Source organism: Lactuca virosa, chromosome 8 (assembly GCF_052849685.1).
Source record: "Lactuca virosa cultivar CGN04683 chromosome 8, Lactuca_virosa_CGN04683_v6, whole genome shotgun sequence".
Taxonomy (NCBI): Eukaryota; Viridiplantae; Streptophyta; class Magnoliopsida; order Asterales; family Asteraceae; genus Lactuca; species Lactuca virosa.
The window spans coordinates 211,325,908-211,338,899 of NC_136433.1; the positions used below are offsets into that span (position 1 = coordinate 211,325,908).

Consider the following 12,992-nt stretch of genomic DNA (forward strand, 5'->3'; position numbering starts at 1 on the left):
AGATATAAGTTGTGTACAAATAAGCTCTTCAAAGATATATATAAGTAATTAATCTAAATATCTAGTAGCATTAACATTCATTAGTCTCAAAGATTTTTTTTTATTTTATTATTTTTTTAACCGGCAAATACAAATATATAATCTACTCCTAATCTAACACCTAATACCACATATGTCCATGACCGGACTTGAACCTCAACCTCAAAGAGGGAGGACACCACCTAGTACCGCTGGGCTAGAAGCCCTTTGGTTCATTGGTCTCAAGTAACCCTTACATATTGATGTAAACCTTATTTAATGCTCGTATAGATTAGAAGTTTGATAACTTTCAATATTTATAGTTTTATTAGGGTAAATGATATATAGTTACTAAACTTTTTACTTTTTGCAATTTTAACACTGTGTTTTTTTTTTTTTCAATTAGAGAAAAAAGACTTTATTTTTCAAATTTGACAATATTAATAAAATGTGTAATTTAGCCTTTACTAAAAAGTTTAAACATTAAAATATTACCTAATATAAGGATTTGAATGATTGTTTTTTCATCCTTTTAACCTTATCCGATGAAAAGGAATTCAAAATCTTCCACCACAAAAATCAAAGCTTTTTCCCTTTAAGCCTTTGGTTTGCAATACAAATGTAAATAAATATATGCAAAAGCTTAAACAAAAAAGAAATGATAGTATACAAAGAAGATCATTCCAGATTTCTTTTCAAACAATAAAGTTTACCGTAAAAGCAATGTAGGTATTGAAAACAAGATCATCTAAATCCAAACTAAGGTTGTCTCTGGTTTACACTACTTTTTGGATGCTTTGGAAAGAAAAGAATACAATATTTTTTGAAACAAAAGACTATCTATTATGTTTTTTTGCGGATGACATTATTACCTGCAACTTTAATAGAATTGCTCATAAATCTAAGTTAAAAATGCGTAATTGGCATAATTGGTGTATGTTTCCCATTTCAAATGTTTTTTGATAGGTTTGCTTGAGCAATTCACTTAAGCTTTTTCTATTTTCTTCTAATATAATTTGCTCACTGTTCACCTGGGTTGTGGTGACTTGGTAAGACATGTAGAAGATATGGTGGATAACCTATTGATTAATGTTCAAATCCTGACATTACTAAGCTCATGTGGCCATGGAGGTTCGTCTGTAATGACTCCAAGGCATGATGCATAGTCTCATGTTCGCAGCAAGATATTAGTTGGTATACGAAAACTGACCCGAAAACCATCGTTAGAAAAGTTTCTCTCCAAGGAAATAAAAAAAACAACAACATTGTAACAAAGCAAATGAATTTTTATTTGATTTATAAAAGTGGGTCCATCATTCACTGTTCAATGGCCAACTCCTCTCTTATTCGGCCCACCCACAAATGCATTCAAGCCCACACGTCACCCCGTTCAATCCCCTAGATGGCGTTAAGTGATTTGAACAGTTTAAGTGACAAAATAGTCAAGTAATCAATCTCTATAGTATTTCATCATTAACATCATTTACCAAATACAATCTGCTCACACTCGTAATCAATTCTTTCCAGCAGCTGTGTTTGCACCACCAAAATAGAAAACTGAAACTCCGACGAAGCTAACAAGTCTCCAATCCGCCCCAGTTCAGGGCACTGCGGTCTCTCCGATAGCCCGTGCGTTAACTTAGAACCAGAAAGAGAATGTGCTCGACCAACTATAAACAAATCACAACCCTCTTCCATTGCTCTCAGCAAATGCACTGTTTGTATTCCATCGTTTACCACCTCCTGTTGAATAAAGATATCTCGTCCTTTACACTCCATACGAAATCGATCTATCATCTCATTATCCAGTCTCTTCTCGTGTAACATATCTGGTGTCTGGTCTACGTCAGCATTCGCCGGCCGGAGCACAACCACCAATAAACTGACATACGGGTGTTGCGCCATTCGACAGCTGAATGCAAGTGCTTCTCTATCGTCTTCACCACCAAGGAACAGTTGGGTTATATGGAAGACTTCTGTTCGTCTGGTTAACACAGATTTAGGTCCTCCAATCTGGCCTCTATCCACAAGTATGCCGATCGAACAAGGTGTTTTCTCCATGAGTTTTAGGTTGACTGATCTAATCCCAGGAAAGGTAGCATCAATAGTTCCATCAATACCCCAACATTTGTGAAATGGGACGATAATAATGTTAGCGCACTTGTTAATGGAGATAGTGAAGATATCTTCATGCATGGTACGATATGGTGCCATTGAGACAAAGTGTTCGACTACAACAGAGTTGCGGTTACGTTGCCTGAAGTAATTGAACGCATTTCCAACTTGAAAGACTCGAGTTTGGGCTGATGGGATCTTTTTGACTTCGGAGCTGGGGACTAAAATGGCGGAAGCTCGACCTTCGAGTTGTAGTAGATTCATTGTGATAACTTCTATAGGTTGATGTCTTGAAGGATTAGATGCCTGTAAAAGGTTTATGATCGATGGAACATTGTCTTCATTGTGAATGCAAACCACCATTCGAAGATAATCATCTGGTTCGCTGTCCAAGATGCTGGTTCTTTTGTAGCTTTGGTATCTTGCCGATGGATCATAAAAATGCCATAGAAGAAACCTCGTACTTCCTGTCACCAGTAGCATGTTGAGTATAAGAAGAGAGTATCCTTGTTCTGTTACCACCTGCATATGCCAATCAAAGCATATATATCGAGTAAATCATACATAACAACAGAAATAGAGCTATGTAGTGTTAAAATCATGATCATTGGGAATATATACATACCCGATTAGATCGTATAAGCGAGAAGGCAGCTACATCAATGATGCCTTTGGTACACATGATCATAGCGAAATGAAAAGCATCCTGTGATGACACGTTGAAATACATGGCTAAAAGAAAGTTGCTCATGAACTTGACCAAGTAAGCTATGGTGATAACAACCTCAGTGATCGCAGAAGCTAACGCATTATCACCTCCAAGAGACCTTAGATTAACCTTAAACGCACAGATTGCAAACTTGGCTGGAACTAAAATGGAAGTCGCCATCCAGTCAACTCGATTCACCATAGCCGAACCAAACGGAGGTCCATCAGGCACACATATACCCATCGTGAATCCACCAAATGAAGCATTTTGTCCCAAACACTCTGATAGAAACCCACATAGCAAAACTGCCACAAGCACCATAACAAATTGACTCTCTTTTATCTGCTGACCTTCAGGAATTCTCTTGGCCATCCACAATATAAATGGCCGGACTATAAAACAAATGGTGAACAAAAAACAAATGATATAGAAGATATTGGTCAACGCCTTCCATTCTGATCTTTCTAAAGCTACACCAATCGTAGTCAAAGCTAAAGTTGTGATATAGCTGCAGGAATCGGTAACTAAAGCTGTGCTACAAGATAATCGACCAAGATCGGAATTTAACAAGTTTAAATCAGAGAGAGTGGAGGTGACAGCCGGGAATGTTGTCATGGAGGTTAAAGCAGCGACGAATGGAAGAGTATGGAGGCTTAATTCGTCAAGTTCGATCAGATTAGGCAATGGCACAATGCACAATATGCAAACTGCATAGGGAAGGAAAAAGGACATGCAACCAATGAGCACCATGTGCCCATGCACACTCTTCAAGATATTCGTGTCAATCTGAACCCCGACGACAAAAACATGCAGCATGAACCCAAAGCTGGCGACGGTGTCAAGAACCAACTTGCCGGATTCCGGGAACAGTTTGTTGAGGAGGTGATTGTCGAGTCTTACGAACCAGATGAAAACAATACAACCCTAGAAGGAACAGACGAATCAAGGCATGATCAAAAAGAGATTTCAGAAACGAAAGCATGGATGCATGTATATAAATTCTTACGATAAGTTGACAAGAGAGAATACTTTGTCGTAGGGGTTTAAGCAGGAAGAAGGTGGTATGCGAGACGATGAATATCATACTGAGCTGAAGCATCAAAAGGGGTAAACTGAAGGTAGAAACATCACATCCGAACCAAGAACATCCCATCGAACTGGTCATATGTAGGTACTGGCAAATCATTTGTTCGGGCTCGTTAACTCCGGGGACATATCCCTCTGATGATACGATGGCCGGTAGACGAGACATTGTTTCATGTGAAATCAAACAAATTTGACAGAAAAACGATGGTTCTGGGGAAGAATGTCAGAGACATAGGGAATGGAAAGGCCAGAGAGGAGGAACAAGATTGTTGATCAACGATTCTATTGCCTAAAATCACGGGTGTCCATTTTCTTACAAGTTTTGTTTTTGATATATTCAATCAATTTGAGCTATATTTTTGGCTGGATTTTCAGACCCAACTTTTTGCGTTCGGCCTCAATCACGCCACTCGTCAGAATAAGCAGGCAAGGTCTCAACCTCTCTATCATTTTGTATTTAAATTATACAAGGTTGAACGTAGGTTGTTCACAGAATTGTGGGTATCAATAAAATTATAAAGATGCGGAGGAGTGGAGATCTATATTGTAATACCGATATATAAGAAAAAAGGCGATGCAAAATGATGTGACAATTATAGAGGAGTTAAACTTTTACTCATTGAAGATCGAGAGAAAAGGAAGTGAAGAGGGCACTGGAATCCCTATTCTTGTATGGTTGTACCTAGAAGAGGGAATTCATTGGTTGACGAACCTCTTTAACATCATTTTTTAAGTCGACAAAGATGTTAGACGAGTGGAGATATATATACCCATATTAAATGACTAAATATCGTATTTATCCGACTCAAACTTTAAATATCATATTTATCCTTATTAATGTTTTAAAATATCAAATATACCCAAATCAATTTTTTTAATAGTTTTTAATTTTTACTAATCTTTTTTTTATAATTTTAAATTATAAAAACTAAAAAAAACAAGTGAATGGACCATAATAGCCCTTCCTTTATAAAGGTGTCGGTAACCACTGTTGCTCCTAAACCGCTGCTTGTGGGTCTTACACTTATTCCTTGGAGCTGTTGCTAAAGGCGCCGATAATCCTTTCTATCCATTTTAAAGTTTTCTTTTTGTTTATTATTAATGGGTTTTTGCTAGATTTAGATTTTGATTTGTGTGGGTTTTTTTGTGTCCAAGTTGTTTATAATGAGAATCCTCAAGATTTTGATGAACCCATGTGAGACCAAGTATTAGATTTGCCGATTTGATTAAATTTGATGTTTTCTTGTTTTGTGGATTTGGATGTTTGGGTTTATGTTTTCTTGGTTGTATTCAAGAATACCCGTCACTTCGCCGCTCTTTATGCTGCTATTATTAGAGTAAATTATATTATTAAGTTTCGTTTTTTGATATGTAGTGTTTTTTTGTATTCAGCAACAAATTGGCAAGAAGGCGGAAAAAAAAGTCGCAGGGGTATGTCGATCATCTGGTTGCAGAATAAGGTATTCTTGTGATTTAGAAGGCAAGGGTGTTATCGTCCGATTAGTGATTTTTATTATTTTTAATGATTTTAAAATATAAAAAAGATTATTAAATAATAAAAATTGTTTAAAAAAATGGATTTGGGCATATCCGATATTTTAAAACATCAAGAATGTCAAATATGATATTTAAAGTTTAAGCCGTATAAATACGATATTTAGTCGTTTAATAAAGATATATCCGAAATTCTTCCTAAGAACAAAGACGATTTACAATGTTGTGACGGTTATAGAGAATTAAACTTCTTAGTCATACCATGAAACTATGTGAGACACTCCGCCTACTACGATGTCTTATGGATAAAACTTAGAAAAGACATGTGCCAGTGTCCCGCATGAAACGATATAGGAGAACTTTGAAGCTAGAAGAGTCTCGAAGAGTCATGTCAAGGCTATTCATAATATATACTCCAGGTCTACAACTTGTGTTCGAACTATATTAGTGACACCAATGATTTCACATTAAAAACATGCTTCATCAAGGACCAACTCTTAGTCCGTACATCTTTTCTTTGATTATGGATGATTTTTTTTGCAATACTGTAACACCTGGATCTCAAGGTATTTCAATTTTTCAATTTCTTTTAAGCATTTTAAGGTTGCCATGGCATACGGGAAGACAAGTTGGTATCACAGCCCTGGTTAGAGACAATTGGATGAACATTCGTGTGAAACCAGACTCAAACTAAGCATCGGTAAAAGTTTTTTTTTTTTTTTTTTTTTTTTTAATTGTTTCAAAAATAACCAAGGAATGATGAGATGTGTACGATCAGCCGGAGCAGGAAAGTATACCTGTAACAGCCCGATTTCCAGGAATGAGATTTTAGGGATTTTATGCACTTAAGAAAGCCTACTCGACGAGTTGGGAGTCCCCAACTCGTCGTGTAGAAACTCATATGGCCACGTGGATTATGAAGCCTACTCGACGAGTTGGAGGACCCAACTCGACGAGTTGAGGTTGTGCATGAAAACCCTAATTTTTAGGGTTTGCACCCCATTTAAAGGACCTTAAGTCCTCTCTCCAGCCTCCCTTACCACCCTATCGTCCAGAAGAAAACCCTAAACGAGCTAACCTTCCATTTTAAGTGTGTACAAGGCTAAAGAGTGTGTGTTTGGTGCATTCCTTGGATAAACTTGAAGGTTAGGAGCTTGAAACGAGAAGGAGCTTATAGATCCGACATCTACTCAGTTGTAGCAACCTTATCAAGGTAAAAAGCCACTACCTTGATCACTTGTTTGTTAGATCTCTCCATTAGAGAGTTTATGGTCATTTCTAGCTTCTCTTGAGTCATTCTTGGTTTTGAGCATGCTTTGAAACTAAGACTTCGGATCTGGACAGCACTAGGCCCCTTAGGCCTAAATTGGCCAACTTTCATGCCTTAAACCCCTTTATTAAGCCTTTTTTTTAGCAAGTTAGCCCCTTAATGCCATGCATGGACGTAAAGCTTGCAGCTTTACGTAGATCTCAACCCTAGAAGACTAGATCTACAGTTTGGAGCATTCGTTTCGTATAAAAGCGTCTGAATGAGAAAAAGGGCTGAGGGAACTCGACGAGTTTCTTAGCCGACTCGACGAGTTCGTTAGGGTTTTCCCGCTTCTGGATTCTGAGTGAACTCGATGAGTTGGTAAGATAACTCGACGAGTGGTTAGGGTTTTCCTTGATCTTCAGGACACTGCATGGACTCGACGAGTTGTTTTGGCAACTCGGCGAGTTGACTCGAGTTTTCACAAGTTCTCCGAGTTCCGAAGGAACTCGACGAGTCAGTAGCTGCACTCGACGAGTTAGGTCAACATGGACTGTTGACCTTGACTGTTGACTGTTGACTTTGACCAAGTTTGACCTCTGAGGGTATTTTTGTAATTTGGGTCTTGATAGAATTGGTCTTATGGTGGTTGTAGGTGTTGGAGTTTGGAGCTGTGTTTTGGGAGATTGACATTATCATCCAGTGCTACTTGCGAGGTGAGTTCTTTTCACTATACCAACAGGGTCTAAGGCACCAAGGCCGACCCTTTTTAGATTGTATCCTGGTTATAGGATGATGCTATGTTTAGTGATTTGTTAGATCAGTATCCTGGTTATAGGATGATGCTATGTTTAGTGATCTGTTAGATCAGTATCCTGGGTATAGGATGATGCTATGTTTAGTGATCTGTTAGATCAGTATCCTGGTATATAGGATGATGCTATGATTAGTGATCTATTAGATCTATATGACTACATGTACATGCTAGCTAGCGTATGATATTTATGTGTTGATTGTGTGATATACGTACTACTGAAAGCACAGGATCCATACTCGAATCAAGGAAGATCTCGGGGATTCTAAGGGCTAGTAAGGGAAGGTAGCATGGTTGGATACCATGGTTCGCGGCAATGGTTCTGTTCTTGCCAATCTTTTGGTTGTGGCTGCTCAGACCTGAGGATGGTCCTGGTATTTGGAGTGAGCCCAGTGGTGTTATCGATTTTGGTTGTTTGGTGCATACATATTGCGTTTTGGTGCATGCTTCGAGGGTTTTGCTCGAAGCCAGGACGCGAGTCGCGGGACTCAGGGAGGGAGTGATGATTATGGTCAGCTTGAGTTTTGCAACTGGAAGTAGAATGACTGATTGATGGATTAGAATGTCGTTATCTTTGGAAAAGGTTGTGTTCTATCAGTTTTCTGAGTTCGAAGGAGTAGGCAGGCTTGTGACCCCAGGGTCAGGTTGTATTTCCAGCTCAGTGTTAGTTGGTCGCAGGGATTGGCGGCAGTATTTCAGCGCTGGTAAGTGTAGGTGGGTCGAGGTGGCATGAGTATCTTGCGAGGAAAGTTAGGTACCATGTCCTCGGGTAGGCCGGGTGCCGGATTGTCATTTGGATTGAAAACATGGATTAGTTCATGTCACCTGGGATCGAAGGGGAGTTTTCCTGCATGCCCTCAGGTTGGTCAGGGTAACTCAGGAGGAAGAAGTCAGGATTTCTTCAAATGCCTTTGAGAGAATGGTAGGGTTACAACATAGTGGAGTGCGTTCAGTGTTGTGTGGGATGGTGATTAGGTCTCCATGAGACAGTGAAAGGAGGAGAGTATCTTTAGGACCCATAAGGTTGGGCAAGCAATGTAATGCCGACAAGGGTCGTTATGAGATAAGGAGCATTCCAGTCATGGATTGTGGGCCTAATGGTCGGGATTATTCGTTCAATCTATTTGTGATACTCTCGGTAGTGACACGTTGATGGGGATCGGAGAAACCATAAATCAGTTGGTTTGAATAAGGAACGGTCAAGGGCCGTTGGGAGTGCCAGTCAGGTATCAGAATGAATATGTGGAATGTTGCTCCGTATTTGTTTGTTCGCAAGTTGTTGTTAGGGATCAGATGGAATGCGGAAGATCTTGGTTTGATCATCTTCTTTCGTCGGTTCAAAGGTTAGTGATGGCATGACAGGGAGTCAAAGGTTATACTAAGGTTTAGGCGTATCACATGGACTCGGAAGGAGAGAGGTTCGCTATCGACCTCTTAAGGATCCTTTCTGCATGATTTGTGGTATCTTCAGCCAGAAACTCGGAGTGGATTCATGGATGGCCATTTCGGGATGGATAATAGTGGGAACTTGCGTTGGGAATCGCAAGTGTATCCGTGTGAGGCATGCATTCTGGAAGTCGGTGCGGGAAGTGGGAAATCTTTTGGTTTAAGGTGCGAGACGAGAGTTTCAGGCGAAAGGTGTGATGTCATCGATGATATGCTCAAGGGTTGCTAGGTCAGAATGTTCCTGTTTTCCAGGTTCTGGGAACATGGTGGTTGGATCAAGTGTGGACTGGTAGTCTCAGCAGTGGGGAGAAATTTCTTTGCATCCAGGATTAGTGAGAGGTTGCGATGAATCAGAAGAGTTTGGGTGAAATGCAATGGTAGATCCTTAAATCTCAGGTCGGAAGTTAGAACCGAGATAGATCTTTCTCATGGTATTTCGCATGTTGCTTCTTGGTATCGCCTGCAGGACTGTATACTATGAGAAATTAGTAGGCGACAGGGAGCGATATGATTGTTGTTTGTCGGTATTATGTGCATACTCGATCCTGATTGTCTAGTTGATGACATATTGTGTTTGGTTGGGTTGAGGCGGTCCTGCTCTATGCAGTAGACCAAGATACCCGGTGCGGGCCGACTGTAAGTCGTAGGCACGGAGGATCATGGGGGAGCGGTAGGGTTGAGGCGGTAGGCCAACAAACCCTAAGAATATCAATCCGATGGTTGATTGGATTCGACATATTGGTATTCCAGCCCGAGGTTGGTTGGGCCAGTCATGGGTGTTTGAGCTTATGAGCTAGCAGTGATGAGCATATTAGTTCGAGAAGCTAAAGGGAGCATTGTCGGTCGGCACAAGAAGATTCATCTCCCAGTTGTCTCCCATTGGTCATTATATCCTAGGAAATATTGTCATCAGAATTAGCTTTATTTGGAAGAATTATCGAATCTCTTTTGTCCAGAAAAGAGTTGTCGGCACCAGAGTATGATCTGTGGTTCTGTTTTCAGGTAGGAACCACAGGTTCTCAGGGTTGAGTAGTCAGTTTAAAGGATAAGGGGAATGGAATCAGCGTTGGTTAGTATGGACGACCTGTCAAGAAGTCAGACCGATTTCGAGATTCCAGACTTCAGGTTTCAGGCGAAGTAGGAATAGCTCACCGCGTGGGGTTATGGATTTACTTTCTTCGGTTTTAAATTTTATGCTGAGTTTAGTCACCTTGGTAAGGTCGTTGTGTGTACGATTTGCGGAGGTGCCCATCAGGGTGTCGGGCTTGCCAGGGGTGGCAAAGGGTGATTTCGAGGACGAAATCGAATTTAAGTGGGGGAGAGTTGTAACAGCCCAATTTCCAGGAATGGGATTTTAGGGATTTTATGAACTTAAGAAACCCCACTTAAAAATTTGGGAGTCCCCAACTCGTCGTGTAGAAACTCATATGGCCACATGGATTATGAAGCCTACTCGACGAGTTAGAGTACCCAACTCGACGAGTTGAGGCTGTGCATGAAAACCCTATATTTTAGGGTTTGCACCTTATTTAAAGGACCTTAAGTCCTCTCTCCAGCCTCCCTTACCACCCTATCGTCCATAAGAAAAACCTAAACGAGCTAACCTTCCATTTTGAGTGTGTACAAGGCTAAAGAGTGTGTGTTTGGTGCATTCCTTGGAGAAACTTGAAGGTTAGGAACTTGAAACGAGAATGAGCTTATAGATCCGACATCTACTCAGTTGTAGCAACCTTATGAAGGTAAAAAGCCACTACCTTGATCACTTGTTTGTTAGATCTCTCCATTAGAGAGTTTATGGTCATTTCTAGCTTCTTCTTGAGTCATTCTTGGTTTTGAGCATGCTTTGAAACTAAGACTTCGGATCTGGACAGCACTAGGCCCCTTAGGCCTAAAGACTCAAGCTTTATCAAGCTTTGGCCAACTTTCATGCCTTAAACCCGTTTATTAAGCCTTGTTTTAGCAAGTTAGCCCCTTAATGCCTTGCATGGACATAAAGCTTGCAGCTTTACGTAGTATCTCAACCCTATAAGACTAGATCTACAGTTTGGAGCATTCGTTTCTTCTAAAAGCGTCTGAATGAGAAAAAAGGCTGAAGGAACTCGACGGGTTGCTTAGCCGACTCGACGAGTTCGTTAGGGTTTTCCCGCTTCTGGATTCTGAGTGAACTCGACGAGTTGGTGAGATAACTCGACGAGTGGTTAGGGTTTTCCTCGATCTTCAGGACACTGCATGGACTCGACGAGTTTTTTTGGCAACTCGACGAGTTGACTCGAGTTTTCACAGGTTCTCCGAGTTCAAAAGGAACTCGACGAGTCAGTAGCTGCACTCGACGAGTTAGGTCAACATGGACTATTGACCTTGACTGTTGACTTTGACTTTGACCAAGTTTTACCTCTGAAGGTATTTTGGTAATTTGGGTCTTGATAGAATTGGTCGTATGGTGGTTGTAGGTGTTGGAGTTTGGAGCTGTGTTTTGGGAGATTGACATTATCATCCAGTGCTACTTGCGATGTGAGTTCTTCTCACTATATCAACAGGGTCTAAGGCACCAAGGACGACCCTTTTTAAATTGTATCCTGATTATAGGATGATTCTATGTTTAGTGATATGTTAGATCAGTATCCTGGTTATAGGATGATGCTATGTTTAGTGATATGTTAGATCAGTATTCTGGGTATAGGATGATGTTAGGTTTAGTGATCTGTTAGATCAGTATCCTAGTATATAGGATGATGCTATGATTAGTGATCTGTTAGATATGTATGACTATCTGTATATGCTAGCTAGCATATGATATTTATGTGTTGATTATCTGATTGGGGGTGGGTTGAGGCGGTCCTGCTTTGTGCTCTAGGCCAACATACCTAGGGCGGCCCGGATAGACTGTAGACCCGTGTGGGGGTACTAGTCAGGCCGAAGGCCTGGAGAACGGTCCAGACAGGATGAAGGCTCGAAAGGGCGGACCAGACATGCTGAAGTTCTGAGAGTGGTCCAGATAGACTAAAGGCCCGGTGAGGGCGGTCCAGTCATACTGAAGACTCTAAGAGTGGTCCAGACAGGCTGAAGGCCCGGTGAAGCGGCCAAGACATGCTGAAGACTCTATATGCATGATGTTTGCTATGATATTGTTGTGATTGTATGGCATTGGTATTTTGGGGGAACTCACTAAGCTTCGGGCTTACAGTTGTTGATTTTATTTCAGGTACTTCAGATGATCGCGGGAAGGCGAAGGCTTGATCGTGCACCTCCTCACATTTTATGATTTTTATTTCTGGGATACTCTGATATGAAACTATTTTGAAAACATTTTGTAATAATTAATGTTTTTTTAATGGTTGAAAAAGTTTTAAATCGGCTTGAATTTTATGGATGTTACAATACCCTAAGTTACCAACACTGTTATTTGTTTATGATGATTATGATAGAACAACATACTAGTAGTAGGCTAGAGATCCTTAGGAATTGCATGATAGAATTTCCCGATGTATGATGCCTGATAGCCTAGGAGAACTTTTTGTATGTTAGATGGAATTGATATCATTACAATAACTGCTTAGTGTATGCATCATAGTGTTGGGTTATGAGCATTCTAACACTCCTAAGTGTACATGCAACCCTAAATACCTTGGATCTATGTTTTCTCTATTATACATACAATTATGAACATCCAAGGTATTATCCTAATCTAGCATACAAAATAATAAATATAACAAGATAGAATACATACCTCTTTGATGTAGAATGTCTTCATGAAGCTGGAGTGCCTAGTGCCCCAAGTGTGACACCTCAAATGGTTCACACAACACCAAATACACTTGGAATAACTTGAGAGAAACTTGAACACTCCTTGAAATCGTCTAGCCCTCACACTCACACATTAGTGCACGATTTCTTGAGCCATGAGATTCTTTTATATGGTGGCTATTAGGGTTACACCATGTAACTCATAACTTTACCCATTCCTTATGCTCCATGGATTTTAACCTCCATGGAGTATCCATGGGTCACCCCATGGACTTAGTCCAACATAAGGAATCTTGGATCACAAGCCCACATATATA

The 12,992-nt window shown here is 40.3% G+C and overlaps 1 protein-coding gene and 1 long non-coding RNA gene across 3 annotated transcripts; one reads left to right on the top strand and one right to left on the bottom strand.

The window, feature by feature from the left end:
• Window positions 1-1,454: 1,454 nt before the first annotated feature.
• Window positions 1,455-3,592, bottom strand: LOC145131227 (cation/H(+) antiporter 14-like). The gene is made up of 2 exons (XM_079065948.1): window positions 2,759-3,592; window positions 1,455-2,655 (listed from the first exon to the last, which is right to left on the bottom strand). Exons 1-2 carry the CDS (start codon window positions 3,590-3,592, stop codon window positions 1,498-1,500), a joined length of 1,992 nt encoding a protein of 663 aa, XP_078922074.1. The 3' UTR covers window positions 1,455-1,497.
• Window positions 3,593-4,945: 1,353 nt separating this feature from the next.
• Window positions 4,946-12,280, top strand: LOC145134555 (uncharacterized). 2 transcript variants are annotated; one of them, XR_013719210.1, is made up of 5 exons: window positions 4,946-5,388; window positions 6,017-6,122; window positions 6,568-6,635; window positions 7,327-7,387; window positions 12,134-12,280. It is a non-coding gene; the product is annotated as an uncharacterized LOC145134555 (long non-coding RNA). The 2 variants fall into 2 exon arrangements; XR_013719211.1 differs by having other exon boundaries at window positions 6,026-6,122.
• Window positions 12,281-12,992: the final 712 nt, after the last annotated feature.

Excerpts from the sequence above, each read along its gene's own strand:
- LOC145131227 (XM_079065948.1), bottom strand. The coding sequence starts at position 3,592 with ATGGTGCTCATTGGTTGCATGTCCTTTTTCCTTCCCTATGCAGTTTGC. Across the intron at positions 2,656-2,758 it reads CGCTTATACGATCTAATCGG|GTGGTAACAGAACAAGGATA; the intron begins GTATGTATATAT and ends TGGCATATGCAG.